The sequence below is a fragment of the Bos indicus genome, chromosome 6 (assembly GCF_029378745.1).
Source record: "Bos indicus isolate NIAB-ARS_2022 breed Sahiwal x Tharparkar chromosome 6, NIAB-ARS_B.indTharparkar_mat_pri_1.0, whole genome shotgun sequence".
Classification (NCBI taxonomy): domain Eukaryota; kingdom Metazoa; phylum Chordata; class Mammalia; order Artiodactyla; family Bovidae; genus Bos; species Bos indicus.
In genome coordinates this window covers 105,467,185-105,495,162 of record NC_091765.1, presented here as the reverse complement: position 1 = coordinate 105,495,162, position 27,978 = coordinate 105,467,185, and the positions used below count along the sequence as shown (strand labels likewise).

Sequence of the window (27,978 nt, the reverse complement as noted above, 5' to 3'; positions counted from 1 at the left end):
CCAGAGGGCGGGTGCCGCCGACCCAATGCTGTGGGAGGAGCGGTGTTGTCGCGATGGTTCCGCTGCCGGCTGAGCCGGGTCAGGAGCGCTGAGGGCGGAGGTGGCGGCTGCAGGTGAAGAAGAGGCGACGGGGCAGGGAGCGGTCTCTGAGGGTAAGGTGGGGGTTGCCGGACTGGTAGGCCGGCCTCACGAGAGCGTGCGGGTCTGAGGGCGATGGAAACGGCCCGGAACCCCGGGCTGGGCGCCCGAAGGGCCGGGCCGGGTAGGGCAGGGCAGGGACCGGCAGCCGCCCGGCGCATCCCTCTGGCGCCTGGAGGGGCCGTAGAGCTGCTGCTGGGTCGGGCGTGTCTGCCGGCGGCCGTGAGGTGCTTCGGCTAGGAGACGCGACGACCAGGCCGGGCTCCTGAGCGCGTCCTTCACGGCGTGTGCAGCACCTTCGGCCTGGACGCCGCACCCGCTTTCCCCTCCCGGCCGCCCGGGGCACCGCCCGCGGGCAGCCGCGGGTCCCCACTCCTCTCTCCGGCTCCCTCCATCGCCGTGTAAAGTTGAGAGAGTTAGCGCTGAAGACCCTAGAGCTCCTATAGCCCAGCCCAGTCTCGTGGCCGTGCGACCTCTCCATGCCTCGGATCCGCGTCTGTAAACGCGTGTTACACTGCTGTGCTTAACTCGATAAGATTATTGTAGGATTTCCTGCAAAGCACTCAGTAGAGTGCTTATCTGCTCTTCTCAACCCTTAAGGGGCTTCCCTGGTAGCTCAATTGGTCGAGAATCCGCCTGCAATGCAGGAGACCCCGGTTCAATTCCTGGGATCGGGAAGATCCGCTGAAGGGATAGGCTACCCAACTCCAGTATTCTCGGGCTTCCCTGGTGACTCAGCTGGTGAAGAAGCCGCCTGCAGTGAGGTAGACCTGGGTTCGATCCCTGGGTTGGGAAGATCCCCTGGAGAAGGGCAAGGCTGTCCACTCCAGTATTCTGGCCTGGGAAATTCCATGGACATGGGGTCGCGAAGAGTCAGACGCGACTGAGCAACTTTCATTTTCACTTTGGGGCTTCCCTGGTGGCTGAGATGGTAAAGAGTCATCCCGCAATGCTAAGGAGTTTGCCTGAAATGTGGGAGCCCCGACTTCAGCTCCAAAGTTCAGTTGGTAAACAATCCACCTGCGGTGCAGGAGAACCCCGTTGGATTCCTGGGTCGGGAAGATCCGCTGGAGAAGAGAGAGGCTACCCATTCCAGTATTCTTGGGCTTCCTGGTGGCTTAGCTGGTAAAGAATCCGCCTGCAATGCGGGAGACCTGGGTTCGATCCCTGGGTCGGGAAGATGCGCTGGAGAAGGGATAGGCTGCCCACTCCAGTATTCTGGCCTGGAGAGAATTCCATGGACTGTATAGTTCATGGGGTCGCAAAGAGTCGGACTCAAATGAGCAACTTTCACTTCAACCCTTAAGACAGGTCCCTTAAATAGCAGTGGTGGTCACTGTGGGGCTTCGGTGAGCAAATGAAGGTTGAACCCAGTGTGAACAGAGAACTGTGAGAAGCTAAATTAGGACTAGGGTGCGGGTGTGGGGGTTATAAGGAGGGTTTCCCTCTGGAGGTGAGCAGTGTCAGGAATGGAATAGAGGGTGTATGCAAGGGCTCCAGTAGCAAAATGCCATAACCTGGAGGGCCTGAACAACAGACATATATTTTCCTCACAGTCCTGGGAGCTAGAAGTCCAAGATAAGGTGTCAGCAGGTTTGTTTGCTCCCAAGGCTGCTCTTCTTGGCTCCCAGCCGCACACCTTCTGGCCATGCCTTCTGGTGATCTTGCCTCTGTGCACAGCATCCCTGGTGTATATGTCCAGCTTTCCTCTTTTTCTATAAGAACAGCAATCAGATTGGATTAGGATCTACCTTAACTACCATTTTAACTTAATTACCTCCTAAGGCCCAATCTCCAAATATAGTCTTCAACATATGGATTTGGAGGGAAACACAATTCAGCCCACAAAAGAATTTGTTGGATGGACAGAGAGGGAAATATTCTCCAACAGAAGTGACAGGTTGCCCAGGTTTAAAAGCTGGATACTCGAGGTGGGTTTGTGTGCAGAGCACATGTGTGAGTCTCTTCCTTGTTTGTGCTCTTCTGCACGTTTTTGTTTGTTTGTTTGCTCTCCCTGAAAACTCAGGGTGAATTCTCTTTGCTCTTTCTCTGGCAGACTTAACCTTCAGGTTTCAGCATAGATGTCTTTCCTCCAGAAGGTTTTCTTCTGAGCCTTGTCCCCCAAATGAATTTGTACCTTCCCCATTTAATATCTCCAGTACAGCCCTATTTGTGTTTCTTTCACTGAACTGACTTTTCGTGAAAGCATAGGATGACTATATCTGAGTTGTTTACCATCTCATCTCAGTGCCTGGTGTATAGTGCGCACTCTGTGAAGTTTGAGTGACTCAAACTGAGACACAGCCTGTGGAGGGCAGGGAGCATTCCATCCTGAGTTTATCAGCTTTCCATCCTCACCACAATATCTTGCCATGTATTAGGCACATAACAGCTTAACTCAATTGGTCTCCGTAGCATCATAGAGTCATTGTAGAGCTAAGACCGGAGTCTAGGCTTGTGTGCACGTGGCCAGTGCTTTTGTCATTAGGGTTGGATTAGGGGGCTGGGGACCAAGCCGCTTGAGAAGCATGATGGCCAGAGAGGAAGAGAGGCACTCCAAGGCAAGTGTGTGTGTGAACCTCAGACACTTGGAGAAGTAATCTTTCAGTGGCCCCACTGAACAGACTTCCCAAATTCTTTCCTGTGGTGTTTGGCCAATTGATCAATCACCTCATGGAACCGAAGGGCCTTTGCTCTAGGAACTGTCGCTACAGGATAAAATTCTGTTCTGGTTCTTATTCCCAGTAGAAGCACCTCTTCGTTCGCATGTATCTAAGCTTTTTCTTATGTTTCCCTTTTTCTCCTTTCCCATATTTCCCTTCCTTTGGATGCCATTCAGTCCACCGTCACATTCTCAATGTAGATTTAGAACAGGAAGATACCTTAGAGATTATCTAACCCAATAGGGGACCCTCTATTTTTACAGATTAAAACACCAAGAACCAGAGTCTCCATCCATCTTAAAACCATGTATTGAGCACCTACTATGTCCAAGGCACTCTTCTGGATACCAAAGATATGCTAATCGATAAGACAGTAGATTTTTGTTACTTGTCAAAAAGTGAGCCGCAAAGACAACACACTGTGCTCCTTGTATCATAGCACAAAGCCTGTGTTGCACACATTCGTCCTCATGTGTGTTGTGCTTTACTTCGGTGCTTATCTGTGGGGTCACCTGGACAGTCAGGCGTTGGTAATAGACTGAAGAGGGTGCTGACTGGATTCCAAGGAAGGCCTTGGAGCTATTTCACGTAACTTGGAGTAGTAGTTAAGCATGTGGGCTTTGGGCTTTCCCCGGGTTTAAATCCCAACTCTGCCCTTATTGATAACCTATTATTATTAGCCACGTCGGTCCTCTCTAACTCTGGTCAGGTTATCTATTTGCTTTGTGACAAACTACCCTAAAACTTGGTAACTTAAAAACTGTTTTGTTTTATCTCACAGTTTTGTGAGTCAGAAATTCAGGCAGGGTTCTGCCGGTGGTTCTTCAGCCCTGCAGTGGTGTGGGTGGGGAATGGGGTTCAACTGGCAGTGGGGCCGGTCTGGAGCCTTCAGCGTGACTTTGCTCTCATGTCTGGTCCCTTGGAAGGGATGACTGGAAGTCTGGGTTCAGCAGAGCCCTTCTCCTGCCCCATATACTGGCTCCAGCTGGGCGTCTTACAGGCCTGTTGGCAACGCAGGCCTTCTGGAGCCATTGTCCGGAAGATGGAAGGTGGGAGCTGTCGGCTCAAAGGCCTCGGCCCAGAAAAGAGCACAGCTGTACACCCTTCCTTTCACCTGTTCTGTTGATTGAAATAGAGGCTGCCCCAAGTCAAGGAGAGGAGACCTAGATCCCACCTCCTCTTGAGTCACGGATGTTGTGGCCATCTTTAATCTGCCATGTGCTTCATTGTCCTCATCTGTCTGTAAAGTAAGGCTAATGGTATGTGGTATCTCTCTTACAGCTATTCTGAGAACTGAATGAGTTAATATGTGTAGAGGGCTTAGATAGAATAGTGCCTGACGTAAAGGAAACATTGGGTAAATACCATGATTATCCTTATGAGGTATGTGATACATTATGATTTGTGGCGGTTATTTGTAAGACACATAAGAAATGTAAGATGCAAATTCTCTTTCTGGAGCTTTTTATAATCTTATTTGGGAAGGTACAGGATGGATATCATGAAGCAGTTAGAGAACTATGCTAAGTAACATAAAAATAGTTACAGTTTTTATAGTCAAATTGTGGGATGTTTCATAACTTTCCGTGTCACTTCTGTATAGCCAGAGAATGTCTGATGTAGATTCAGGATATTAAATGCTGTATCTTAGCATTTAAGTCTTTGGAGGAAAGTTCTGTGTTGTGTTTCTCCTGTCCCTTTTCTCATGGGCATAGGAGCATGGACTTCAGGGTTTAGGAACCAGGATTTAAGTCCTGGCTTTGGAATATAACAGTTTTCTTATCATGGCCACGTTACTTTAACTCCTCGTTTCTTAATTTCCTTGCTTGTAAAATGGTGATCAAAGGGTTCTTCTAGCATTATTTGAGTTAATGGCTGGAATGTTCCTAGCACAGTGCCCAGTCTATATTAGTCAGTAAATGATAGCTAATAATAATAATAAACCAAGATGGCTTTTCTTTTCAGGCAACCATTGGGGCAAGGGTAGGTAACCGGTCACTCAGTCATTTGGACATTCAGCACCCTTGAGGATTCGGCACTGTGGACCGCGCCGTGCCATCTGACATAATGCTTGCCTTTCTGCGTTCGTGTTGCACAGGAAGTCATGACAGTGAAGCACAGATCAGTCAGTCGGTTTGGGTGCCCTTTCGTGTCCGGTCATAGCATCAAGGATCACTGCTTATCAGCGTCCTTTGTCCTAGGTCTCCTGGATGGTGGAGCATGGACCCAGTTGCCGCCCACAGCTGCCACCTTCTCCAGCAGCTGCACGAGCAGCGGATTCAAGGCCTGCTCTGCGACTGTATGTTGGTGGTGAAAGGAGTCTGCTTTAAAGCTCATAAGAACGTTCTAGCAGCTTTCAGCCAGTACTTTAGGTACGTGTTTTAGACTGTTCTAATTGTACAGAGAGAAAGCTTTTCTGGAATGGAATTCTTTTGTCTAAATTTTATTTTCTCCTCAATTTCATTCTCCTTATCTTTTGTAGCACATTGTGGGCTTTTTCGTTTTTGTATTTAGAGTAACCTGAGCAGAAGATCCCCTGGAGGAGGAAATGGCAACCCACTCAAGTATTCTTGCCTGGAGACTCCCATGGACAGAGGAGCCTGGTGGGCTGCAGTCTATGGGGTCACAAAGAGTCGGACACAACTGAAGCGACTGAGCACACATGAGAAGAAGAGTCTTTTTAACTAAAATATATTTAGGGCCATGAAAGTAACTTGGCACTTTGTCTTTGATTTTTGAGTTGTAATTAATATCAGGCTTCTGTATACATTTCTTGTCCTTTCCAGGTAAAAAGATTGAGGAATAGAGTTTCTGATAAGAACATTTCTGTAATAAGAAATCTGAGAGGGGAAAACATCCTATTTGCCTTTTTTTTTTTAATTAAAACATTTTCTTTTTTTTTTCACATTTTACCATTCTAAGAAAACAGATTTGAACTCAATTTACTTATCCCTATAATTGTTTTTGCCTCAGTGAAAGATTTACTTATAAACAATAAGATCAAGCAATAGTATTTCATTTAAGTATTCTACACACATTTTCTGGTTAACTGGAATAATCTGTCCTGAAGCACTTTTTCAGGACTGCCTTGTAGCTCTAAAGGTAAAGAATCTGCCTGCGATGCAGGAGACCAGGGTTCGATCTCTGGGTCGAGAAGATCCTCTGGAGAAGGGAATGGCAACCCACTCCAGTATTCTTGTCTGGAGAATCCCATGGACAGAGAAGCCTGGCAGGCTACAGCCTGTGGGGTTGCAAGAGTCGGACACGACTGAGCGACTAACACACACACACACAAGCACTTTTTCAGAACTTTTCCCCCTTAAATATATACTGTTTTACTACTCTAGTAAATGATACATGGAACAGTATTTACTCTTTCCTTGATAATCCTGAATCATCAAATTAAGTCTCAGCTGTCATATGTGCTGCAAGTCGTATTCTAGTGGATTGACTCCCTGAGGCAGCATTCTGCCCATGTGCAAAATGGTCCCCTGCTTGGGCTTTGCCTGTTTCTTCTGTCTTTCCAGGACAGTTAGGTCTATATGTTATGATACATTGGCTAGTTTATTTGATAAAATGTCTTTAACAAACTTACAGGACAACTTACCTGACTCAGTATTTTTACAGGAGACAAATTCATTCACCTGTGAACCTGACTTAGGCCCAGAACAAAGGACCTGGGCCTTATGGTGCCTTTTCCCTGCATTAACTTACAGGGCTCTCTCACTGCTGGTTTATGGACCATTGGGTTGCTGAGAAGCATCAGATACCAAGATCAGTCAGATTGACCGAGACGGAAAGTGGAAGGGTGGTTGCCAGGGGCTGAGGGGCTGGGGATAATGGGGGTTATTGTTCAATGGATAGAGTTGCTGTTTGGGATGATGAAAAGGTTCTGGAACTGGGTAGTGGTGGTGGTTACACAACAATGCGAATGCACACAGTGCCACTGAATTTATCATATGAACCACATAGCCAGCTGTTTGACATTTTGTGTATTCGGCCATGATTAACAAATTAAAAACCTTTTTTAAAAGAGTGTGTATCTGAACTGTATCTAGAGTTGGTTTATTATAGCTATTTTCATTTTCAGATGTTTTTAAGACACTTAAGATACGGAAGTATTTTTGTATGTGTTTTATGGTTTGAGGTAGTTAATTTTCAGACTAAACATGAAATATTGAAAAGTGTGTTCTTTAGTTTTCTGTAATTTGTCTGTATGCAATGAATAATGCATATGTATAATTACATTTTGGAAAAAAAAAGAACAATGAGTATATTTTTAAATCTTATGTTGAGATTTCCTTGGAAGTTTGGATATTCAGCTTATGAATTCAATTAATCCAAATTGCTTTATTGAATAGCTTGCAAAAACTTCTTAAAGGATTGAAGCATATTTAATTTTTTTTTTTTTTGCTTTTAAAAAGGACATGTTTTATTTTGAGTGATTAGAAAAATACTGAAAAACATTGAGAATCAATAATATCACAAACACACCTAGATCTTGACTCGGAATTGACAGACTTGACATTTTTCACTGTGGTAAGAACGCCTAACACGTGTTTAAGTGTGCGGCACAGTGCTGTTAACTACAGGCGCTGTGTTGTGTAGCAGATCTGGCACTTATTCACGTCGCATAGCAACTGTTAGCTTTTTTCTATTTATTCATTTTAATTGGAGGATAGTTACTTCACAGTAATGTGATGGCCTCTGCCATACATCAGCATAAATCGTCCATAGGCATACATGTGTCCCCTCCCTCCTGAACCCCACCTCCCTCCTCCCTCCCCACCTCATCCCTCTAGATTGTCACGGAGCACCAACTTTGGGTTCCCTACGTCACACATCAAACTCCCACTGGCTATCTGTTTTTACATATGGGGGTGTATATGTTTCAATGCTGTTCTCCCAAATCGTCCCTCCCTCTCCTTCTCCCACTGTGTCCCAAAGTCTCTTCTTTGTGTCTGCGTCTCCTTTGCTGCCCTGCACATAGCATCGTTGATACTATCTTTCTAGATTCCATATAATGGATTAATACATGGTATTTGTCTTTCTCTTTTTGACTGACTTCACTCTGTATAATAGGCTCTAGGTTCACCCACCTCATTAGAATGGACTCAAATGCATTTCTTTTCATAGCTGAGTAATAGTCTACCGTGTATGTGTACCACACTTCTTTATCCATTCATCTGCCAGTGGTCATCTAGGTTGCTTCCATGTCCTGTGCTGTGCTAAGTTGCTTTACTTGTGTCTGACTCCATGCGACCCTATGGACTGTAGCCTGCCAGTCTCCTCTGTCCATGGGATTCTCTAGGCAAGAATACTGGAGTGGGTTGCCATTTCCTCCTCCAGGGGATCTTCCCAACCCAGGGATCAAACCTGCGTCTCCTGCATTATAGGCAGGTTCTTTACTAGCACCACCTGGGAAGCCCTGCTTCCAGGTCCGAGCTATTGCAGATAGAAGTGTGAAAGTGTCAGTCACTCAGTTATGTCTGACTCTGCGACCCCATGGACTGTAGCCCACCAGGCTCCTCTGTCCGTGGAATTCTCAAAAGCATACTTAATTTTTAATCTTAGCATTTATCAAAGGATAGTCATTTTGAACATTAGCATGCATATTACTTAAAAGAAAAAGCTATCAGAATGTATGGTTTGTTAACCCTGTAAGCAGATATCCTTTCTTTTATCAGGAGCCTCTTTCAGAACTCTTCAGGCCAGAAGAATGATGTTTTTCATTTGGATATTAAGAATGTGAGTGGCATCGGGCAGATCCTGGACTTCATGTACACGTCGCATCTGGATCTTAACCAGGACAACATACAAGTCATGCTGGACACGGCCCAGTGTTTGCAGGTTCAGAACGTCCTCAGTCTGTGTCACACCTTTTTGAAGTCAGCCACCATTGACCAGCCTCCAGGCCTGCCCTGTCACGGCACCTTCTCCCTGCAGAGCACCCTGACTCCCGACACGAACTGTGTCCTCAGTGAAAACTACCCACCTCACTTGCTGCCGGAGTGCTCCGCGGGCGCCCAGCAGTGTAGGGCCGTGGACGGGTCACTCTCGCACGCCCCACCCTCAGTCGGCCTTCATCCGCCCACAGCCGAAACCTCCAAACAAGCCCCCGACCCGTTCGATGGCAGCTGCACAGAACTGCCTTTCAAACAGCCCAATTGTTACTATAAGCTCAGAAACTTGTACAGTAAGCAGTACTATAAACATGCCAGCTGTCCCAGTCATGAGCGAGTGACCGAGCAGCCTTTCACCTTCAGCGCCTCCGCAGACCTTCACGCCGAGGATCGCCGGCCCTATGCGGTCGGCCACACCGAATGTGTCCTGGAGTCCTCCCAGCACCTGCCTTCCAACTTCCTGGCCCAGCCTTTGGGTGAAAATGCCCCAGACCCCGCGTCCGACCACGCCGGCCAACAGCCTACCCGGCAGATGAGGCTCAAGAAGGCCATTCACCTTAAGAAGCTCAACTTCCTAAAGTCACAGAAATCTGCAGAGCAAACCTCTGAACCAAAACCCGATGACAGTTTAACCATGCGGCTAGAAGCTGCCCGGGAACACGGTGTGGAGAAAGTGAACAGCCCCAGCGCCGAAGAAAAGGAAAGCGAGGAACTCAGCAATTCTGAGAACTTTAATGGCGTGAGTGAGACAGAGAGGCCCGAAGACCCCGCGGCCCTGGAAGACCAGACCCAGTTGCCGCAGTCCCAGAGACAGTACGCGTGCGAATTGTGCGGGAAACCTTTTAAACACCCCAGCAATTTGGAGCTACACAGACGGTCTCATACAGGTACACTGATTTGGTCCCTGCAGGCAGAAGGAAAGGAAATAATACCAGACGATCAGACACCACTGCCTGCTTCCGTTTTTGTAAGAAGTTTTGCTATTGCTTGATGATGTCATTGATATTTACCCCCAAAATCAGAGAGTGTTCGCTATCTCCTGCCTCGTGTTTTTGGTGATGTCTTTTAAAGAATAATCTTAAGTTAGTAAAAGCTTTCATAGAGCCATTTTAAAAACATGGTGCACTTTTCATCTTTTAATTGTGGTTTTCTTTGAGAAGATTTCCATCTCAAAGTATGGCAGATTCTTTTGATTCACTCAGATTTTCAAATTAATTCTAAAACAGATAAGCAATATTTAGTTCTTTCTTTAGAATTAGATTTTTTTTTTTTTAAGCATGATGTTGGTTAATTCAGACCAAAGTAGTTTAGTTTGAGTAATTCTGAAAGCTTTGAAAAGTAATTTGAATGTCCAATTTTTTTGTTTGTTTTTAATGTGTTTTTTAAAATTTATTTATTTTTAATTGAAGGAGAATTGCTTTACAATATTGGTTTCATTTCTGCCATACATCAACATGACTTAGCCATAGGTGTACATGTCCCCTCCCTCTTTGAATGTCAGATTTTAAAAATTGTGATTTGGGAGGCAGGAGGCTAACTTTTGAAAGAGGATCAGCTTTAACCATTTGGTATTTTCAAGTGAAAAATTCTTCCATTTGAACACTGAATTTTCAGAGTTCTGTTACCTTAGCTTATACCTCTTCCCCATTCCAAAATATTTATTTTTTCCAAAGCTTTTGAAAAAGTGCTAAACAATATTTATACAGTATGTAATATAATACGTGTATATTACTTTCTTTCTTGCACTTAAGCCTAATGACCCTAGTACACACATTATTGGCAGTTATCTTCGAGGTATGAGAAGGAGTATGTTCTGGAGGCTTCTAAAGTAACTGCTTTCAAGGTGCTTGTGTGATTGTGACTATTGGTGTAATGTCCTGTTATCACTCCTGATTCCCCATTTGCTTAGGTATTCACTTCCTTATTGCATTGTTGAGACTGAATTAATATTTATGAAAGCCTTCTATAAATTTTGTTGTATTTGAATATAAAATACTATCGTTATTTTTACTAGTTGCTCAAAATTATTCCATACAAAGACAGTCCATTGACTAAATTTTGCCCTGAAAAAGCTTAATTTAGATCATTCTGTAATTTTCTGGAGCCTAAAGATCAGTATAATTTTTATTTGAGAAACTTACTTGTTTTAGCTTTAAAGGAAACAAGAATTATTTTTATTCTGCAAGAACGTCTTTGGATAATAGCCGTCAGACAGTTCTGTGGCACAGTTGCTTCCTGGGACATAAACAGATCGAGAAGGGCAGCAGTTCTCAAAGCATGGTTTGGGGAAGCCTTTCAGGGGTCAATGAGGCCAGAACTATTTGTATCCTCATGTAGGATGCTCCTCCTTCCCTCCTGCTCCCCCAACAAGTGTACAGTGCTCAGTCCCTCAGTCGTGTCTGACTCCTTGTGGCCCCACGGACTGTCTCTCTCCAGGCTCCTCTGCCCCTGGAATTTTCCAGGCAAGAAGACTGGAGCAGGGTGCCGTTTCCTCCTTCAGAGCAAGTGTACGGTGGAGTCGGCTCAAGGCTGCAGGATGTGGGATGAGGGCTTCACCTGCTGGCCAATGAAAAATGTCTAGCCGTTCCTTTAAAAAATCATTCCGTTTTGATTTCTAATACAGACTGTACCTTCAGATATGGCCCACGTAAGGAAAAGCTCTTTAGGGTCCTCAACTGTTAAGAGTGTGAAGGGGTCCTGAGAGCAAAAAGTGTGAGAACCACTGGTGAAGGGTTATTAACCCTGGTCACCTGAGACTCTTAGGAACTAGTAACCTCTTTTTTCAGACTCTCGTATCTCATAGTGGGGGCTTTAATGTAACATTATCTGTTATCTCCCTTATCTTCAGACATAAATGTAGTTCAAAATGCCGTATCCATGTGATTATAATTACAGTTAGCCTTGAACAACTCGAGGCTTAGGGATGCTGACCATCTGAGCGGTCAGGTCCTGGTATAACTTATAGTTGGTCCTCCATGTACCCGTCCCTGCACATCTGCAGATTCAGCCAACCTCCATGATGTACTACTGTAATACTTACTATTGTAAAAAACCCATGTGTGTGTGGACTTGCACAGTTAAAACCTTGCGCTTCAAGGGTCACCAGTACTTGTGGTCAGGAGCTCCCCACTCGTCCTTGGGGAAGCCATTAAACAGTTTGAGGATAAGATCAAAAGTCCTTTAGCAGAAGTCCAGAAAGCTAGCCAACTCCAGCAACACAATAGGAGGGGAAACATTATTTTTTAGAAGGGATCTTAATGAAAGCACTTGATTTGAGGGGAATGGGGAAAGTGAAAGGTTCTTGGCCTTCATGGGGTCTGTTTGTTTATTAGGGTTCTATAGGTTAAAGGCAGTACCTGAAGTATGTCTTTAAACAGACCATTTTCTGGAGACTGTCTTCAGAACCGTTGTGGTTTCTTTGTAGTAGAGTTCCATTCTCTACATCTGTTCTGTCCCAAAATGTGGTCATTCAAAGTTGCTGAAATCAGAGGGGCCAAGCAGTCAGCAAGGGAACACGTCCCATGGTGGAATCTTCTTTTCCCCTGTTGGCACGTTTCAACCAAGGCTAAAAGGCAGTGGGGAGGGGCTTTTTCCCAGCACACGCTCAGGAGGTCCTGCTCTGTTTGGATGAGTCCCCCTGGTTCTGTTAGGACTCACCTGTGGTCAGTGCAGGAGCCAGGCTAAAAGATGGGTTTGTGCTGTTCAGCAAGAAAACTCACATTTGATTTTCAACTGAAGGGGAAATCTGTGTCCAAAGCCCCAGTATACTTTTGAGTGCAGATAAATATGTTTGATTTAAATACGGGTTTAAATTTGAAGAACCTTTTTTTTTTTTTTTTTAAGAGAGAAGTAAATATAGATTGGGACTTCCCAGGTGGCTCAGTGGTAAAGAATCCGCCTGCCAATGCAGGAGACTCGGGTTTGATCAGGAAGATCCCCTGGAGGAGGAAATGGCAACCCCTTCAGTATTCTTGCTGGAAAATCCCATGGACAGAGGAGCCTGGCGGGCTACAGTCCATGGGGTCACAGAGTCAGACGTGACTGAGCACACACACACACGCAGATATAGATCTCACTTTTATCATCTCTGCCTGTATCTGAGGGTGAGAGAGATGGTGAGGACAGAGGCTCCCCATGTTCGTACCCTGATGATGAAGTATTATATGCTGTTTTGAATGGTGGGACACAGAAGGCAGTTTAAACATTGTAAGTGGAAAACTGTCGTGCAGGTATTACTAATGATTTTACCCGCTGTTGTTTTCTTTTGTTTTAGGTGAGAAACCTTTTGAATGTAGCATTTGTGGGAAACACTTCTCTCAGGTGGGAATACTTTTATTTATTGTTAATAATCAAAAACCTGAAAACCAGTGTTTATTTTTATTACAGATGACACATAATTTTGGAACTTGTGAGAGAAGACTCTGATGATATCTGTAACTTAAAAGACTTCAGACTAAATCAGGAGAAAATAATTTTCAAGAAAAAAAATTTCTAGCTCATTGTGGGGGGTACCATTCTTTATAAACATAACTGTGAACTCTCACAATACCTTTTCCCTCATTAACGATGGGTCTAATTCGAATATATTTCTTCTCTTCCTGTGCATGATATAAACCATATTGAGCACCACTTGAGGGCTGCGGGATTCCTAGGAGGCTCAGTGGTAAAGAATCCGCCTGCAGTATGGGAGACAAGGGTTTGATCCTTGGGTGGGTAAGATTCCCCTGGAGAAGGAAATGGCAACCCAGTATTCTTGCCTGGAGAATCTCGTGGACAGAGGAGCCTGGCGAGATACACTCCGTGGGGTCGCAAAGAGTCTGAACAACTGAACACACACGTGGGGGCTGCAGTTTATGCCAGGCTGGACCCAAGACAGATGCCTTCTTACTCTTATTGGGGTTGTAGGTGTTAGGGTGTTGGAGAAGAGACCACACACTTGGCATTCCCTGCCTTTGCACACGTCCTCTCACTTGGCCAGTATGTGTTGTGTCCTCCTGTAGGCTCTGTACTGACCTGGGCGCCAGACAGAGAGAGCGAAGGTTTCGGAGGAAATTCTGAACGCGGTAGAATGGCTGTGGGAACCTGCTTATCCTTCTGTGACAGAAGGTTGCTGTTCCCAGAAGCTGCTCGCAAGGCCCAGTGCCCAGAGGAAACAGTTCACAACCGTTTCTACACTCGCATGGTAATCATGGAGTAAGAGCATGTACAGATGCTCCTTGACTGGGGAAGGACCCTGGGGCTGGGCCTTGGTGGGGGAGCTGGACCCCCTCACCCCGTGGAGCACGGGAACCGCAGGCGTGGCCCCAGCGCTGACACGTCCCCTTCTTCAGTCTCCCACGTACCCAGACCTGCCGTCTGGCTGCTTTTCACTCTTCCTGCTGGCTGTGAGCCACAACTCGCCACGCCCCAGTGTGTTCCGTGGCCTTATCAGTCCAGTCAGGGGCTGTGCACCCCACCAAGCTTCTGCTGAGCTGAGTGGAGGGATTGCTGGTCTACCTGCCATGCACTCGAGCTGAGGCCGGTGCTGCTTCCAGCCAGCCTCCCCTGGAGGTCAGAACTTGGCCTCTAGAGCCAGACAGTGTGGATTTGGATCCAGCCTCTGGTTTTCTGCTTTGACCTTGGACAAGCTCCATGTTTGGCACTTTGGCTTCCTTATCTGTGAAGCAGGGGTGGGGGACCACTGACCCCTGTGGTGTGTGAGGAGTAAATGAGTTTATAAGACAGTCAGCTTCCCAGGTGGCTCCGTGGTATAGAATCTGCCTGCAAATGCAGGCAGAGGAGTGTCTGATCCCTGGGTTGAAAAGATCCCCTGGAGAAGGACAGGGCAACCCACTCCAGTATTCTTTCCTGGGAAATCCCATGGACAGAGAAGCCTGGTGGGCTACAGTCCATGGGATCACAAAGAGTCAGACACGACTGAGGTCGCAAAGAGTCAGACACAACTGAGCAACTAAAGATGTTCAGCATCACGCCTGGCCTGTGGTGAGTCCTCAGGACACATCAGTAGTCCCTCTCCTGTGGCCATTGCCTCTCATTTCTCTGTCCTCTCTGCTCTTACAGACCAGTCTTCCGAAGGCACACTCCCCCCCACTCCACCCCCCACCACTTTGATCTTTCCAGCTTTGCTGTAATGGGAAGCCGTAAAAAGTGGCTTAATGGCCATTAATAGTTAGCAATCACAACTTCTCTGGGTCTCATTTTTCTAATTCTTAGAATAGAGATGATACCACCGCATGGGAATATTATGAAGATTAAATGGAAAAAAAATGGACGTGAAAGTCCTTTATACGTTTACACTGTGGTAACAGTTTAGGTTCTATCCTTTTCTTGCTCGGAATCCCATGGGTTTTCACTGTTAGCCAAATAAAGTGAAACCAGACATTGAGGCATTGAGTCTGCCTTCAGCCTTCTCTCTTGGAGTTAATGCCGGGGCTCACCCTCAGAGATTCTGACGCTGCTGGTTGGGGCTGGGGCTTCAGTGTTGGTGCGTTTGAGTACAGTGGTTTTGATAGCACCCTGTCCTCTGCTTCAGACCTGTCCTACACGTTCCTCTCGAGTCCCACCAAGGGCAGCCGTGTCTGATAGACGCTACAGAAATCCTCTTCTATATCGGTGTCTGTGTTTTTATCAGACTTTTATAAACATCAAGGTTTTTTTTTTAATGAACATAACCATATATTTATGGTTTTTAGATGTATATCGCTGTTTTACCTCCTAATGATGAAGTTTTTGTGAATAAGGACTCTTTCAACAAATATTTATTAAAAACCTACAATGTCTGAGGAGCTCTGCCTGCGCTGGGGCACAAAGATGAATAAGGCTTCAAGGAGCTTTGTGTTTAGAGGAAGAAACAGGTGCATAAAGTGGTAAAGCACAATGAAACGGTGGAACTTCCATGGCTGTTTTACAGGGAACAGTTTGGGTGAAGAGGGGAGTGGTCGTTCCTACCTGAAAGTTGTGATGTTTGGGTGGGTGAGGTCATGGGATGTGTCCCTGGGGCGGGGCCCTGAAGATGGGAGGCCTTGATGGGCCTGAGGCTCTGGCGTTCCAGGCGGAGGGAGCAATGGCGGTGTTTACACTTTAGTAACCTGTCCTTCATTTCTGAAATGAACTGGAATACATGTGGTTACAGTGGACTGGAAATAACCCTCCGTTCTGGAAGATTCAGAAATCAGAAAGCAGACCTACCAATAAGAATTAACTTTTTATTCATTGTAGTATTTAATAGGGTTGGTTAGTCTTTAAAAAAAATTAAAATAGCCACCACCTTAATAATGAGTCAGCAAACAGTTTACCTCAGCTTTGGGAAAGCTGTGATAAGCCTAGATTGTGACAGCCGGCTCTGCGTGTATTAATGCTATTTTGGACTCGGCCCTTGCCTGGATGACAGCAAGTGAGAGTCATGCAGGAGCTGACAGTATGCACGAGGCCCCATTTGGAGCCACGTGTCTCCCGTGTGCAGGAGAACCCGGCTGTTCAGTGCAAACAGGAGAAATCTAAGACCATGGCAGGTAGGGAATACCTGTCACAAGAAAAACAGGCAAAGGGAAACCCGGTGTGTTCAGCTGTCTTGGGGGAGAGGAGTGGGGTTGCCTCGCCTCTCCAGTGAAGCAGAATAGAGACCCTGAACAGCTGCTGCAGAAGGACGGGTTCTGAGAGGTTCAGTACCCTCCCCGCGTCTCCTTTGTCCAGGGTGTGATTGACAGGGCACTGCATCCCTAGGAGGCTGCTTACACATGTTCCAGGGTGCTGATGCGGCCCCATGCCAGAGGTCGCAAAGCTGCATCCCATCTGTGGTGAATGTGCCAGAAATAATACTTCAGTGAACCTAAATTATTCTTCAACTCTGAGGTGGTATTTCCCACGCTTTTGATGTTAAATGTCCTTTTATCAATGGAGTAATCATTGTTCCTTAGGTGATAGCCTTATGTTAATCTCCAGATTTTTTTTTTCCTGTTTTATAGTCTTAAAACTTCTCAAGATGACTTTTAAGATCTGAGTTCTCTTTTGTCTCTAAAGTTTCACAGTTCCCTATTCTGTACAGAAACAGTCACCCACCACTAGAAGAGTACTCTGCCTAAGAACATGTGTTTGATTTGATCATGATTAAATGCTGAGGTTCAGGTGCCTATTGGAAGGAGTTTGTTTTTTAAATTATTCAACAAACCAGGTGTTAACTTCTTTTCTGCAGCAGAGTTTTTGAGTTCTGACAACTCCGTCCTAAACTAAAGTGGTGTCCACTTAGAAAGGGTAGAATTCCTTTTTTGCTAATATTTTTCAGCCCAACAGCTGAGTCCACAGACAAAGTCGAATTGGGGAGTGTTCCGTCCCAGCTGTAGGGGCCATGGCTGCTCCCCTCCCAGGGCCTCTGTTTACCTCCTGGAGCTGGTGAATTACACTTTATGAGGACATTGTGAGGATTCTCTGAAAGTCAGTTTGTAACTGGTGAGCCAAGTGTTCCACTCATAGTAAACTCTTAACAAAGGAGACCTACTGGTATTTACCACTTGCTGGAGTTTTCATGGATCCAGCAGTATATAGATAATTTCTAAGATGTTGTCTGTGTACTTAGCATATAATTAGTAACCTGGTGGCTCAGTGGTAGAGAATCCACCTGCAATGCAAGAGCCTAGTGTTCAACTCCTGAGTCAGGAAGATCCCCTGAAGGAGGGCATGGCAACCCACTCCAGTATTCTTGCCTGGAGAATCCCATGGAGAGAGGAGCCTGGCAGGCTACAGTTCATAGGATCACAAAGAGTCGGACATGACTGAAGTGACTTAGCATGCAAGCACGCAGAGCATAGCAAAATTTACTAAAAATAAAGACTTTTGACTAAAGGGCAAATAATCAGGGCCCCAATTTGCTATGTAATTTGGTATACATTATCTGAATGCATGATTGAATTTTTTTTGCCTGAATCTTTCCATTATTTAATCTACTTTTATGCCATTTATCAGACTAATATATGCTTCTTTATCAGGGGGAACGATAATTATTTTCATTATACATTATCAGTATTAAATAGCTAAGAAAACATCTTAAAGTTTGTTTTACTATTGTTTACTGTAATATTTAAGCTTCCCTTGTAACTCAGTCGGTAAAGAATCTGCTTGTAATCCGGGAGACCTGGGTTCGATTCCTGGGTTGGGACGATCCCCTAGAGAAGGAAATGGCAACCCACTCCAGTATTCTTGTCTGGAGAATTCCATGGACAGATGAGCCTGGTAGGCTACAGTCCATAGGGTCCCAAGAGTCAGACACAACTTAGCTACTCAACCACCACCACTGTAATGTTAAGTAGAAGACTATTCAGTTTTATTTACTTTGAAAACAAGTAATTGTTAAGCTGTATTTAAAAAGGAAAGATGCACCATTGCTAAGAATTGAATCCGAATGTATTTCAACCATAACACATGGTTTATATAAAAACTTGAAACTGAGGATCTAATTAAACTATTGAGCAGATGGTGCCATACAAATTGTTATTTAAATGACCAACTTTTCTGAAAGTTGGAAGTGACTGATTTAAAATGTGTGTTATCTTAAATCCAGTGAGCTGTTTCCTGGATAGCACAGTCACTGGCATACTGAGAATTCAGCCCAAGCTAGCTTATTCACAGAAGCTTGCAGGCCCTCATGGAAGACAAGAGTTTAAGCTCAGATCAACCAACGTTAATTTCTGGCCTACTGTGTAACCAGAGCAACTGATTTATTTATCTGAATCTCAATTGTACACCTAGAAAACAGAGACAATATACCAGTTTCTAAGGGTAATTTGTTATGTGTGAGTAGACCAAATGTCTATTGCTGTTGACATTTGCTGTTTTATTGCTATTAATAGTCATTCAGTTAAAAGCTAGTTATTTCCCATTGTTTTGCCAAATACTTTCTCTTTGGTTACCTAAAATAAACCAGCTTTTTTCCCTTAAGCCATATTTATCATATTTTGAAATATAGTATCTAACTCAGTGGTTTCAGAATCTGATAGACCTAAAGAATCTTCTGTCACATAACATAAAATCCACAGTTTTCTTTATACTTTCAGTCCTATAACCATGAACTGTCTTTGAATTTCATCTAAAATACAGTTTAAGCCAGCCACTCGTGCCTTCTGAGGTGGCCCACAATGTCTGTGTGTTTCTCTCTAAATAAATCCACTTCTTACCTGTCCAAAAAAAAAAAATTAGAAGCCAAATTTATGAGTTGGAGATTATTGCTCATTCTATTTTTGGCTTATTTTGTACGTAAGGCCTGCACATTATTACCCTGGATATCTTCGTCCTCCTCAGTGTTTTTCATAGCAGAACACTATAAAAAATTAAGTCGGGAAGTGACAGATTGAGACTGTTAACGTACAGTACAGCGATGGAAGATTGTGTTTTCCAGTCCCAATTTGAAACTCTTGCCAGTAGCTTTTGTAATGTCAGGCCTTTGCAGGTTTAATTTCACTGTACTTCAGGCAATTTAGTGTTGATTTCCTGTTGATTAGCACATGGAAATCTATTTTGTGATCTCCATTTAAATCACTTACTCTTCGTAAAGCCCTGCTGTTTCAGAGATTAGAAACAGAAGGCCTGCAGCTGAAGGACCACCCTGCATCTCCTGATTCGCTTTTTTTGCACAGAAGTAAAAATGACCAACCTGTCAGTAAGAGCAACTGTACCACCAGAGGAAATACTTTTTGGAAATGTCTTACCTTCCTTATGAACAAAAGCATGTTTTTCAAAAAAAAACAATGAATACTGAAATGACCAAGTACAAGTACTACCTTTTTTCAAATGATGTTTGCATGTAGGTGGTCGAGGTTAAAAAAAAACAACAAGAAATATAATACATCAACAGCTGTTCAAAATACAAGCTTAGCAACCCTAAAAGCAGCCCCCACAGAACGTCGGGCCCATTTTACAGGGACATGGTGGCCTGTACCCCTGATGAGGGATGGGCCAGGGGCTGGCATGGAGCCGAGCTGAAATCAGTCACCCCCTGTTCAGTTCATTGCCAGGCAGGGGCCGCTCCTAAATCAGAACCAGGCTGGGCCTCCATCTCCTTGCACGTGGCTGCTTCTGAGTCGTGCATCTGGGATCTTCACTGGGAAGTTGGACTGGAACCTGGCTAAATCTGTCAGTATCCCTTTGGAATGTATGTGCCCTTAAAAAAGTTTTTTTTCCATTATTGGCATATTTTTTCTTTTCCTTTTCCACAGGCGGGTAACTTGCAGACTCACTTACGTCGGCATTCTGGGGAGAAGCCATACATCTGCGAGATCTGCGGGAAGAGGTCAGTGCAGGGCTCGGTCAGCCGCCCGAGAGGAACCGTCTCGGCATCTCCGAGCCTCGAGGGGGCCGCTGTCACCCAGGAACACAGCAGAGCCAAACCTGCTGGCCTTTCATGTGACACACATGAGAACAGTGGAAAGAGATGGACATGTTAATCAAAAGGAATCTAGGATGCAGTCGTAGGAAATGGGATTTTACGGGAAACAGAATTATGCTAAAATGTCCATACATTCCAGAAATGTCTATTAAAAGATGACTGGTCCCACGGAGGTGACCATCTGGTAGGGAAATGAGACTCGGCAGCCTCAATTCCTGGAATCAGGAGAGGGGGGCTGGGGACACGCCAGCCCTGCTCGCAGACCCGTGAGAAGGCTGAAAGTGCAGCCATAGGAAGGACGGGCGAGCCTCAGGCCAGGGAGGCCAAGCACTTGGGAGACCACAGTCTGCCCCTGGAGGTGGAAGTGCCCCCTCCTGTGGGCATACCGGCCTGCAGCCTGTACCCCCTGCCCCTTGGGGGGCGTTTGTCGGGATTCCACTCCCTCCGTCATCTGGTGGTTGGTTGTTCTAGGAGGCAACAGGAGGCAACAGCCAGGCCTCTACCAGTCACTAGTGTTTTCTTCATCCATTTAACCATTCAGCCATTTAGCATTTATTAGGCACCTACTATATGCTAAGTCGGAGAAGGCAATGGCACCCCACTCCAGCACTCTTGCCTGGAAAATCCCATGGATGAACAGCCTGGTGGGCCGCAATCCATGGGGTCGCTAAGAGTCGGACACGACTGAGCGACTTCACTTTCACTTTTCCCTTTCATGCATTGGAGAAGGAAATGGCACCCACTCCAGTGTTCTTGCCTGGAGAATCCCAGGGACCGGGCAGCCTCATGGGCTGCTGTCTGTGGGGTCGCACAGAGTCAGACACGACTGAAGTGACTTAGCAGCATATGCAAAGTGCTATGATGGGAACACTGACATTTTCTGCCCCTGATAGGTTCGTATTCAGGAGTCGGGGGTGGGGGTGGGATGATATGGGGCAGTTATAGTCACAGTCTTCTACTGGGATAGGGCAGCACCCTTGATTCAGTTCCAGAAAAAGCAGTTGTCTCTGCAGACGGTAGAAAACAGAGAAGTAAAGGCTTCCTGGCCTGATAGTGTCTCTGCAGCTGCCCAGACACTAAAGGCCAGGTTTAGCGCCCAGGTCCCGGGTCCTGCCTGTCTTGGGTGCCTTGTAGCACAGGCCCTCTGCTGTTTCGCTGGGGGCGGGTCCTTGAAAGTCTTGTTTCTCAGGGTGTTTTCAGTGTGAGCCTTCTGAACTCCCATTTAGAAGTAAAGCGTGCGTTTATAGTCTTCCCAGATACATCTTCCCAGATGCAACCTGTGGTCCTGCGATCAAGTGAGGCAGGACAGAGAGGGACTGAGCTCCACACCGGGGCTTGGGTTGGGCTGGGATTGCCCCTCCACCCCCCCAGCCCACCTAGCGATCACCTCTGAGGAAGAAAGGTTAACGCAAGTAGGTAGGGAAAAACTGTTTTAGAAATGAAACATTAGGATCATTCTCTACTCTTCCTTTAAAAAGAAGAGGAAAAAAAGATGTTCTTTTCTAATGAGCATCTCAAACGAAATCAGGCCACTCCTGGTCACATTCCGAGGGAGCAGCTCGTCTCCTCCCTGGGCGACTTGGAGTTAGAAAGGTCTGCAGTGACGCAGGCAGGCTCTTAATTGACTTTCCAAATTGCATTTGCAGGTTTGCAGCCTCGGGAGATGTCCAGCGTCACATTATCATCCACTCAGGAGAAAAGCCACACTTGTGTGACATCTGTGGTCGAGGTACGGCCGAGCGTCTCCCTTCAGAAGATTTCCGACTAAAATGTTCTCCGTCCCTCAGCCTAACTCCAGTGTGTGGTCTCCTCTAGGGTTCAGTAACTTCAGTAATTTGAAGGAGCACAAAAAGACGCACACGGCTGACAAAGTCTTCACCTGCGATGAGTGCGGGAAGTCTTTTAACATGCAGAGGAAGTTGGTAAAGCACAGAATCCGGCACACGGGCGAGCGGCCTTACAGCTGCTCTGCCTGTGGTAAGTTTCCGCCCACCTCAGACCCCGTGCTCACCTGCTCCTCCCCGTGGGAAGGATGCCGGGCTCTGTGCCCACACACTGTCCTTGGTCATTAGTGGGGGCTCAGATAAGTCACCCCTCTCCTCGTGGGTAGCATGGAAGTGATTGCTATTTCTTGATCACCTTGGTCTTTGATTCATCTGTGTCCATGTGGCATTTACCCAAAGTCTCGGCAACTGCCCTAGATACAAAGGTGACTGATAACAGAGTCCCAGGTGCCACGGGGCATTGGCAGTGGGAAAAGTGGGGGAGAGCGTGCGGTGCAGCTGCAGGGCCAGGGCACAGTGGCCTGCGGGGCATTGGGGGCACACAGTGGGCTCGGGAGGGGTGCTTCTTGAGATCGTGTCACGTGTCACAAAGCAAAGGTCACCTCTGCAGCATTTAGTGCATCAGTGACGTCATCGGGAGGCTCAGTTTCCAGGCACATCACTTCACAGGCCAGGGAACTGGGGCTTCGAGTTAAGTACCCGTGATCACAGAGTGTTGGAGCTTCTAAAGAACTAGGGGAGGGCGTGTGTGTGTGTGTGTGTGTGTGTGCGTGTGCGCGCGCGCGCGTGCGCACACGTGTACATGTGTGCCACTGGCAATGTGGACTGAATGAGTGAGTAACCATTTTTATGATTACCTGGTTAGAACAAAGAGGAAAAATGCTCAGAGTCAGGCCGTGGGGAGCCTGGAATTGGGGCATCCTCGGAGCGGCTCTGTTCTCATTGTGGTTGGTCCCTAAAATAGGGCAGGATATGTGGGACGTGGCTGGAGGCAGCTTCCTTCATGTCTCCCGCTTAAGCTGGGTCAGATCCCCTGGACACCAGTATCGGCAGCTCCGTGACTTGTCTGCTCCCTCTTAGAGGATAAAATTGCATCACTTTCAATCACAGTTGCAGTCTCAAATCCCTAGTGTAGGATGTCGGTTATTATTATTACGACTGTGAACTTGACCTCAGATTCACTGTTCTCTTCCTTCCAGCCAGGACCTGCTTTTGCCCGCTATGACCCTGTAGGAGAGGCAGCGCAACGGGCCTCTGTCTCCCCCTGTCCTTCATCTCCACCCCTCCCCGCTGCTCACTGCCTGAGGCTTCTGACCCAGATGAGGTCAGCTTTCGGGGAAAGCAGGGAGAAGAAGGGAGCGAGAGTGATTCTGTGTGACCGGTTCGGATCTGTAGTAACAGCTTTCCTGAGTTGAGTCCTGTCTATGGGACCTACCCATTTGGAGTGAACATGTCAGCAGTTGGGGTGTATTAGTGCTATGCTGCCCTCGCCACGGTCTTAGAACATTTCCATCACCCCAGAAAAGAAACCCCGTGCCCACGGGCAGTCACTCCACACCCGCTCCTTCGGCAACCCTTGGCCTGCTCTCCGTCCCTAGGTTTGCCTGTTGCAGACAGTTCATAGAAATTGCATCCTGTGATGTGTGGCCTTCTGTAACTGACTTCGTTTCACTTAGCACGTCTGCTAGGAATATTCACATGCAAGTGTATGTGTGGGTGTATGTTTTCGTTTTCTTGGATTCAAAAGACAGTTTCCACTTCATGGTGGCTTCACAGTCTGAGCTTTGCTGACTTGAAAGCCGGGCCCTCTCTGCCTCTTCCTCCCTCCCTCCTCCTCCCCCTCCCGCCCTCTCTGCCTCTTCCTCCCTCCCTCCTCCTTCACCTTCTTTGTAAGACAGCCTCCCCCTTACATGCTGTTCTCCTTCCCCAGCACTTAGCTGCACTTTGCAGGATGGAAAGGTGCATTTTCTTCTGGCTGGACTTTCTCCTTTAGCCCTCGGTTTTGTAGCCGTTCATCCTGAGGAGGCTTTCTCTGTTGGGGTCCCATTGCCCCTCTGGGCAGTCCTCTTAGGTTCTGAGGCTGGCTTCCTTGCAAGCATGACCCTCGTCTGATCTGTGGAAATACTCACGTTCTGTGCTCTGGGGTCTGCAGGCCCACGCGGGTGAAGAGGTGACCGTCTGCTCTCTCTCTGTCTGCCGCCCATACAGTAAGCGAGCTGTCTCCATTTTCCCCATGCCGGAGGCAGGTGCTGCTCCACTGTGACCTCCTAGGGACCCGCATCAAGCCCCTGTCTTGACTTGTACAAAGGAAAGACTCCTCCTCCCATTTCCCCTCTCTAGGGAACTCTCCTGTGGCTGAAATGAAATTTATATCCTTTGACGCCTTTTGCCACATAATGTCCACTACTGAGAATTTATCTTAAGGAAACAAGGGGAAGGATGATGTGAGCTGACCCTCAGGTATAGTAGCAAACAGTTGGAAGCAGTCCAAACAGCCCACCATTGCTTGACCAGGGCTGGATAGCTGAGAATTCAAATACAGGGACATAGGATTACGTGATAAGTTCTGAAAGGTGTGTCCATGTAAATCATGTAGTTTGTTTCAGTTCAGTTCAGTTGCTCAGTCGTGTCCGGCTCTGCAGCCCCATGGACCACAGCACGCCAGGCCTCCCTGTCCATCACCAACTCCCGGAGTTCACTCAGACTCATGTCCATTGAGTTGGTGATGCCATCCAACCATCTCATTCTCTGTCATCCCCTTCTCCTCCTACCTTCAATCTTTCCCAGCATCAGGGTCTTTTCCAGTGTATCAGTTCTTTGCATCAGGTGGCCAAAGTATTGGAGTTTCAGCATCAGTCCTTCCAGTGAACACTCAGGACCGATCACCTTTAGGACAGACTGGTTGGATCTCCTTGCAGTCCAAGGAACTCTCAAGAGTCTTCTCCAACATCACAGTTCAAAAGCATCAGTTCTTCGGCGTCAGCTTTCTTGATAGTCCAATTCTCATATCCATACATGACTACTGGAAAAACCATAGCTTTGATTAGACGGACCTTTGTTGGCAAAGTAATGTCCTTGCTTTTTAATAAGCTGTCTAGGTTGGTCATAACTTTTCTTCCAAGGGGCAAGCGTCTTTTCAAACAAAGCATAGTTTGTTTCAGTCCTTTGTAAATGGCTTCTATACGGTTATGTATTGGTTTTTCTCTTCTGGTGTTCTGACCTCATGGTAGGCCTTAGATCACCTACCTCTAGCTTATACCTAGAGAAAGGAAATAGTACCTGGAGAAGGAGCGTAAAATTACGTTAAAAATGGAGTGTATAAGTAACTTTCGAAAAGATGCTTCTCAAGTAGCGATTGGCTGTGTTCGATTTGGGGATAGCAGAATAGCCCTGATGTGGTTTCCCAGCGTGGGCTGTCAGGCAGGCGCCCAGCCCCCCAGGGGATGCTCCTGGACAGGGGGATGGGGCTCCGGAGCCCTCAGGTGACACGGCACGTGGAGACCGAGGCTGCAGGTTGGGGGGCTGCAGCGGAGGGGCGTGGAAGGGTCTGGAACCGGCATGAGTGGGTGACAGCAGGGCGCAGCCGAGTTCACAGGAAAGCGGGGTCGTTTGGCACTTGGGGGCGGCGGGGACATCCTCCCGAACGTCCTCCTCTGAAGAGCGCCCTGTCTGTCCCTGCAGGGAAGTGTTTCGGAGGGTCGGGCGACCTCCGCAGGCACGTGCGCACGCACACCGGGGAGAAGCCGTACACATGCGACGTGTGCAACAAGTGCTTCACACGCTCGGCCGTGCTGCGGAGGCACAAGAAGACGCACTGCCGGGCGAGTGACGAGGGGCCGGGCGCCCTGGAGGCGCTCGCGCGGGCCATCGAAGCCCCGGACCTGGAGCGGTCCCAGAGCTCCGACTCCTTCTCCCAGGACGTGTCCGTGCCTCTGATGCCCGCCGTGTCCGTCAAAATCCCCGCGCACCCGGTGGATGAGGACTCGGTGGCGGGGTTTGACAGCCCCTGTAAGTTCCAGCCGGTGGCTCAGCCCCAGCACGGGCCGAGTGAGTCAGAGAAGCTCAGCCTGGAGCCGGTGAAGCTGGCCAAGCCCCCGCACGTGCCGCCGGCGCAGCACCAGGCCTACGGCTACCCGGACGTGGACGCCCCAGCCGGCGCTGAGCCGCTGCAGGCCGACGGCGTGGCCGCCCTGCGATCGTCCCTGGCGGCCCTGGACCACCCCCCCTGCACCGACCCCCTGGGCAGCCGCGCCGCTGCCCCCGCCTACAGGAACTCGGAGGGCCAGTTCTTTTCTAGCATGACCCTCTGGGGGCTGGCGATGAAGACGCTGCAGAACGAAAGCGAGCTAGACCAATGACGCCCCTGTCGGGTCTCACTCAGCGTCGGGCGCTGGGGCCGGGCTTCGGGGCAGGACGCCTTCTCACCAGCTCCAGACAGAGCCCGATCCTGACCTGGAGGGGCTGAGCGCCCCAGCACCTTGAGCTCAGCGTGCGGAAGAAAGCCTCCCGGCCCCTCGCGGAGGGGCACGTGGGACTGAACAAGGCTCATGGACCGGGCGGTATGGACTGCGGGGAACGCCGCACATTTTGGTCATGGTAAAGGGAAAATACACATCTATAATAATCCAGATACTATTTTTGCATTTTTACATGGTTGAAATTTGTAGCATTTTGTATTTTTATTTACAAAAAAGGTTTTATTTGTATAGGGAACTCATACAATAATTTAATTTGAATAAATGGAAGTTGCCTTTCTGCATACTATTGTGTTTCCTCCAACATTCTTATTAACCTAAAGACCATGTGGCGGTGGTGGTTTAGCTGCCAAGTCCTGTCTGACCCTTGTGGACCCCATGGACTGTAGGCCACCAGGCAAGAGTATTGGAGTGGGTTGCCATTGCCTTCTCCAGGGGATCTTCCCGACCCAGGGATGGAACCCAGATCTCCTGCTTTGCAGGTGGATTCTTTACTGACTGAGCCACCAGGGAAGCCCTAACCTAAAGACCATGCTGCTGCTGCTAAGTCACATCAGTCGTGTCCGACTCTGTGAGACCTCATAGACGGCAGCCCACCAGGCTCCCCCGTCCCTGGGATTCTTCAGGCAAGAACACTGGAGTGGGTTGCCATTTCCTCCTCCAATGCATGAAAGTGAAAGTGAAGTCACTCAGTCGTGTCTGACTCTTAGAGACCCCATGACTGCAGCCTACCAGGCTCCTCCGCCCATGGGATTTTCCAGGCAAGAGTACTGGAGTAGGGTGCCATTGCCTTCTCCGATAGTGGAATAAAAATAAACATCAGGATTTCCCTGGTGGTCCAGTGGTTAAGAATTCACCTTCCAATGCAGGGGACACAGGTTGGATACCTGGTCTGTAAACTAAGATCTCACATGCCTCAGGGCAACTGAGCCAAACTACAGAGCCTGTGCCCCACAACTAGAGAGCTTGCCTGCCGCCACCAGAGAAAAGCCACACACCCCGATTCTGCATGTGTAACGAAGACCTGTCAGAACCAAATAAATAAATTGAAAGCTTAAAAGAAAAAGTTTTTTTTTTTTTTTTTTTAAAGGGACTCCCCTGGTGGTCCTGTGGTTAAGAATCCACCTGCCAGCACAGGGGACATGGACTTAATCCCTGGTCTGGGAGGATCCCACATGCAACTGAGCCCTCAGGCCACAACTACTGAAGCCCGTGCACCTAGAGCCTGCGCTCTGCAACAAGAGAAGCCACTGCAATGAGAGGCCCACACACCGCAACCAGAGAGAAGCTCCCACTCACCGCAACTAGAGAACGCCCGTGTGTAGCGACAAAGACCCGGTGCAGCCAAAAATAAATAAAAAGCGTCCAGGAGGTCTCACCCTGAGGATGAATACCTGGTTCAGTTCTTCCGTCATCCTGGACAGTGGCTTCAGGAACCCACAGATCAGAGCCTGGGTCCTGGCTGCCACATCCCAGTCAGGTCATGGGCAAGCTCCTCAATCTCCCAGAAACTTCTGTGGGTTCACTTTTCTGTGGTGGTTTAGTCACTAAGTCATGTCCGATTCTTGCAACTGCATGGACTGTAGCCTGACAGGCTCCTCTGTCCATGGGATTCTCCAGGCAAGAATACTGGAGTGGGTT

The 27,978-nt window shown here is 47.5% G+C and overlaps 1 protein-coding gene across 5 annotated transcripts; it reads left to right on the top strand.

Annotated features, from left to right (window-relative positions):
* Nucleotides 1-12: 12 nt before the first annotated feature.
* ZBTB49 (zinc finger and BTB domain containing 49) lies at nt 13-26,623 on the top strand. 5 transcript variants are annotated; one of them, XM_019963089.2, is made up of 8 exons: nt 13-152; nt 5,003-5,173; nt 8,489-9,591; nt 12,978-13,024; nt 19,909-19,982; nt 21,725-21,807; nt 21,894-22,055; nt 25,544-26,623. In XM_019963089.2, the coding sequence occupies exons 2-8, from the start codon at nt 5,022-5,024 to the stop codon at nt 26,218-26,220; spliced, it is 2,298 nt and encodes a 765-aa protein (XP_019818648.2). In that variant the 5' UTR covers nt 13-152; nt 5,003-5,021; the 3' UTR covers nt 26,221-26,623. The 5 variants fall into 5 exon arrangements, with proteins under 5 accessions (XP_019818648.2, XP_019818650.2, XP_019818649.2 ...); XM_019963090.2 differs by having other exon boundaries at nt 37-113; XM_070791795.1 differs by lacking the exon at nt 13-152 and adding an exon at nt 5,316-5,510 and having other exon boundaries at nt 5,034-5,173.
* The last annotated feature ends 1,355 nt before the right edge of the window (nt 26,624-27,978 follow it).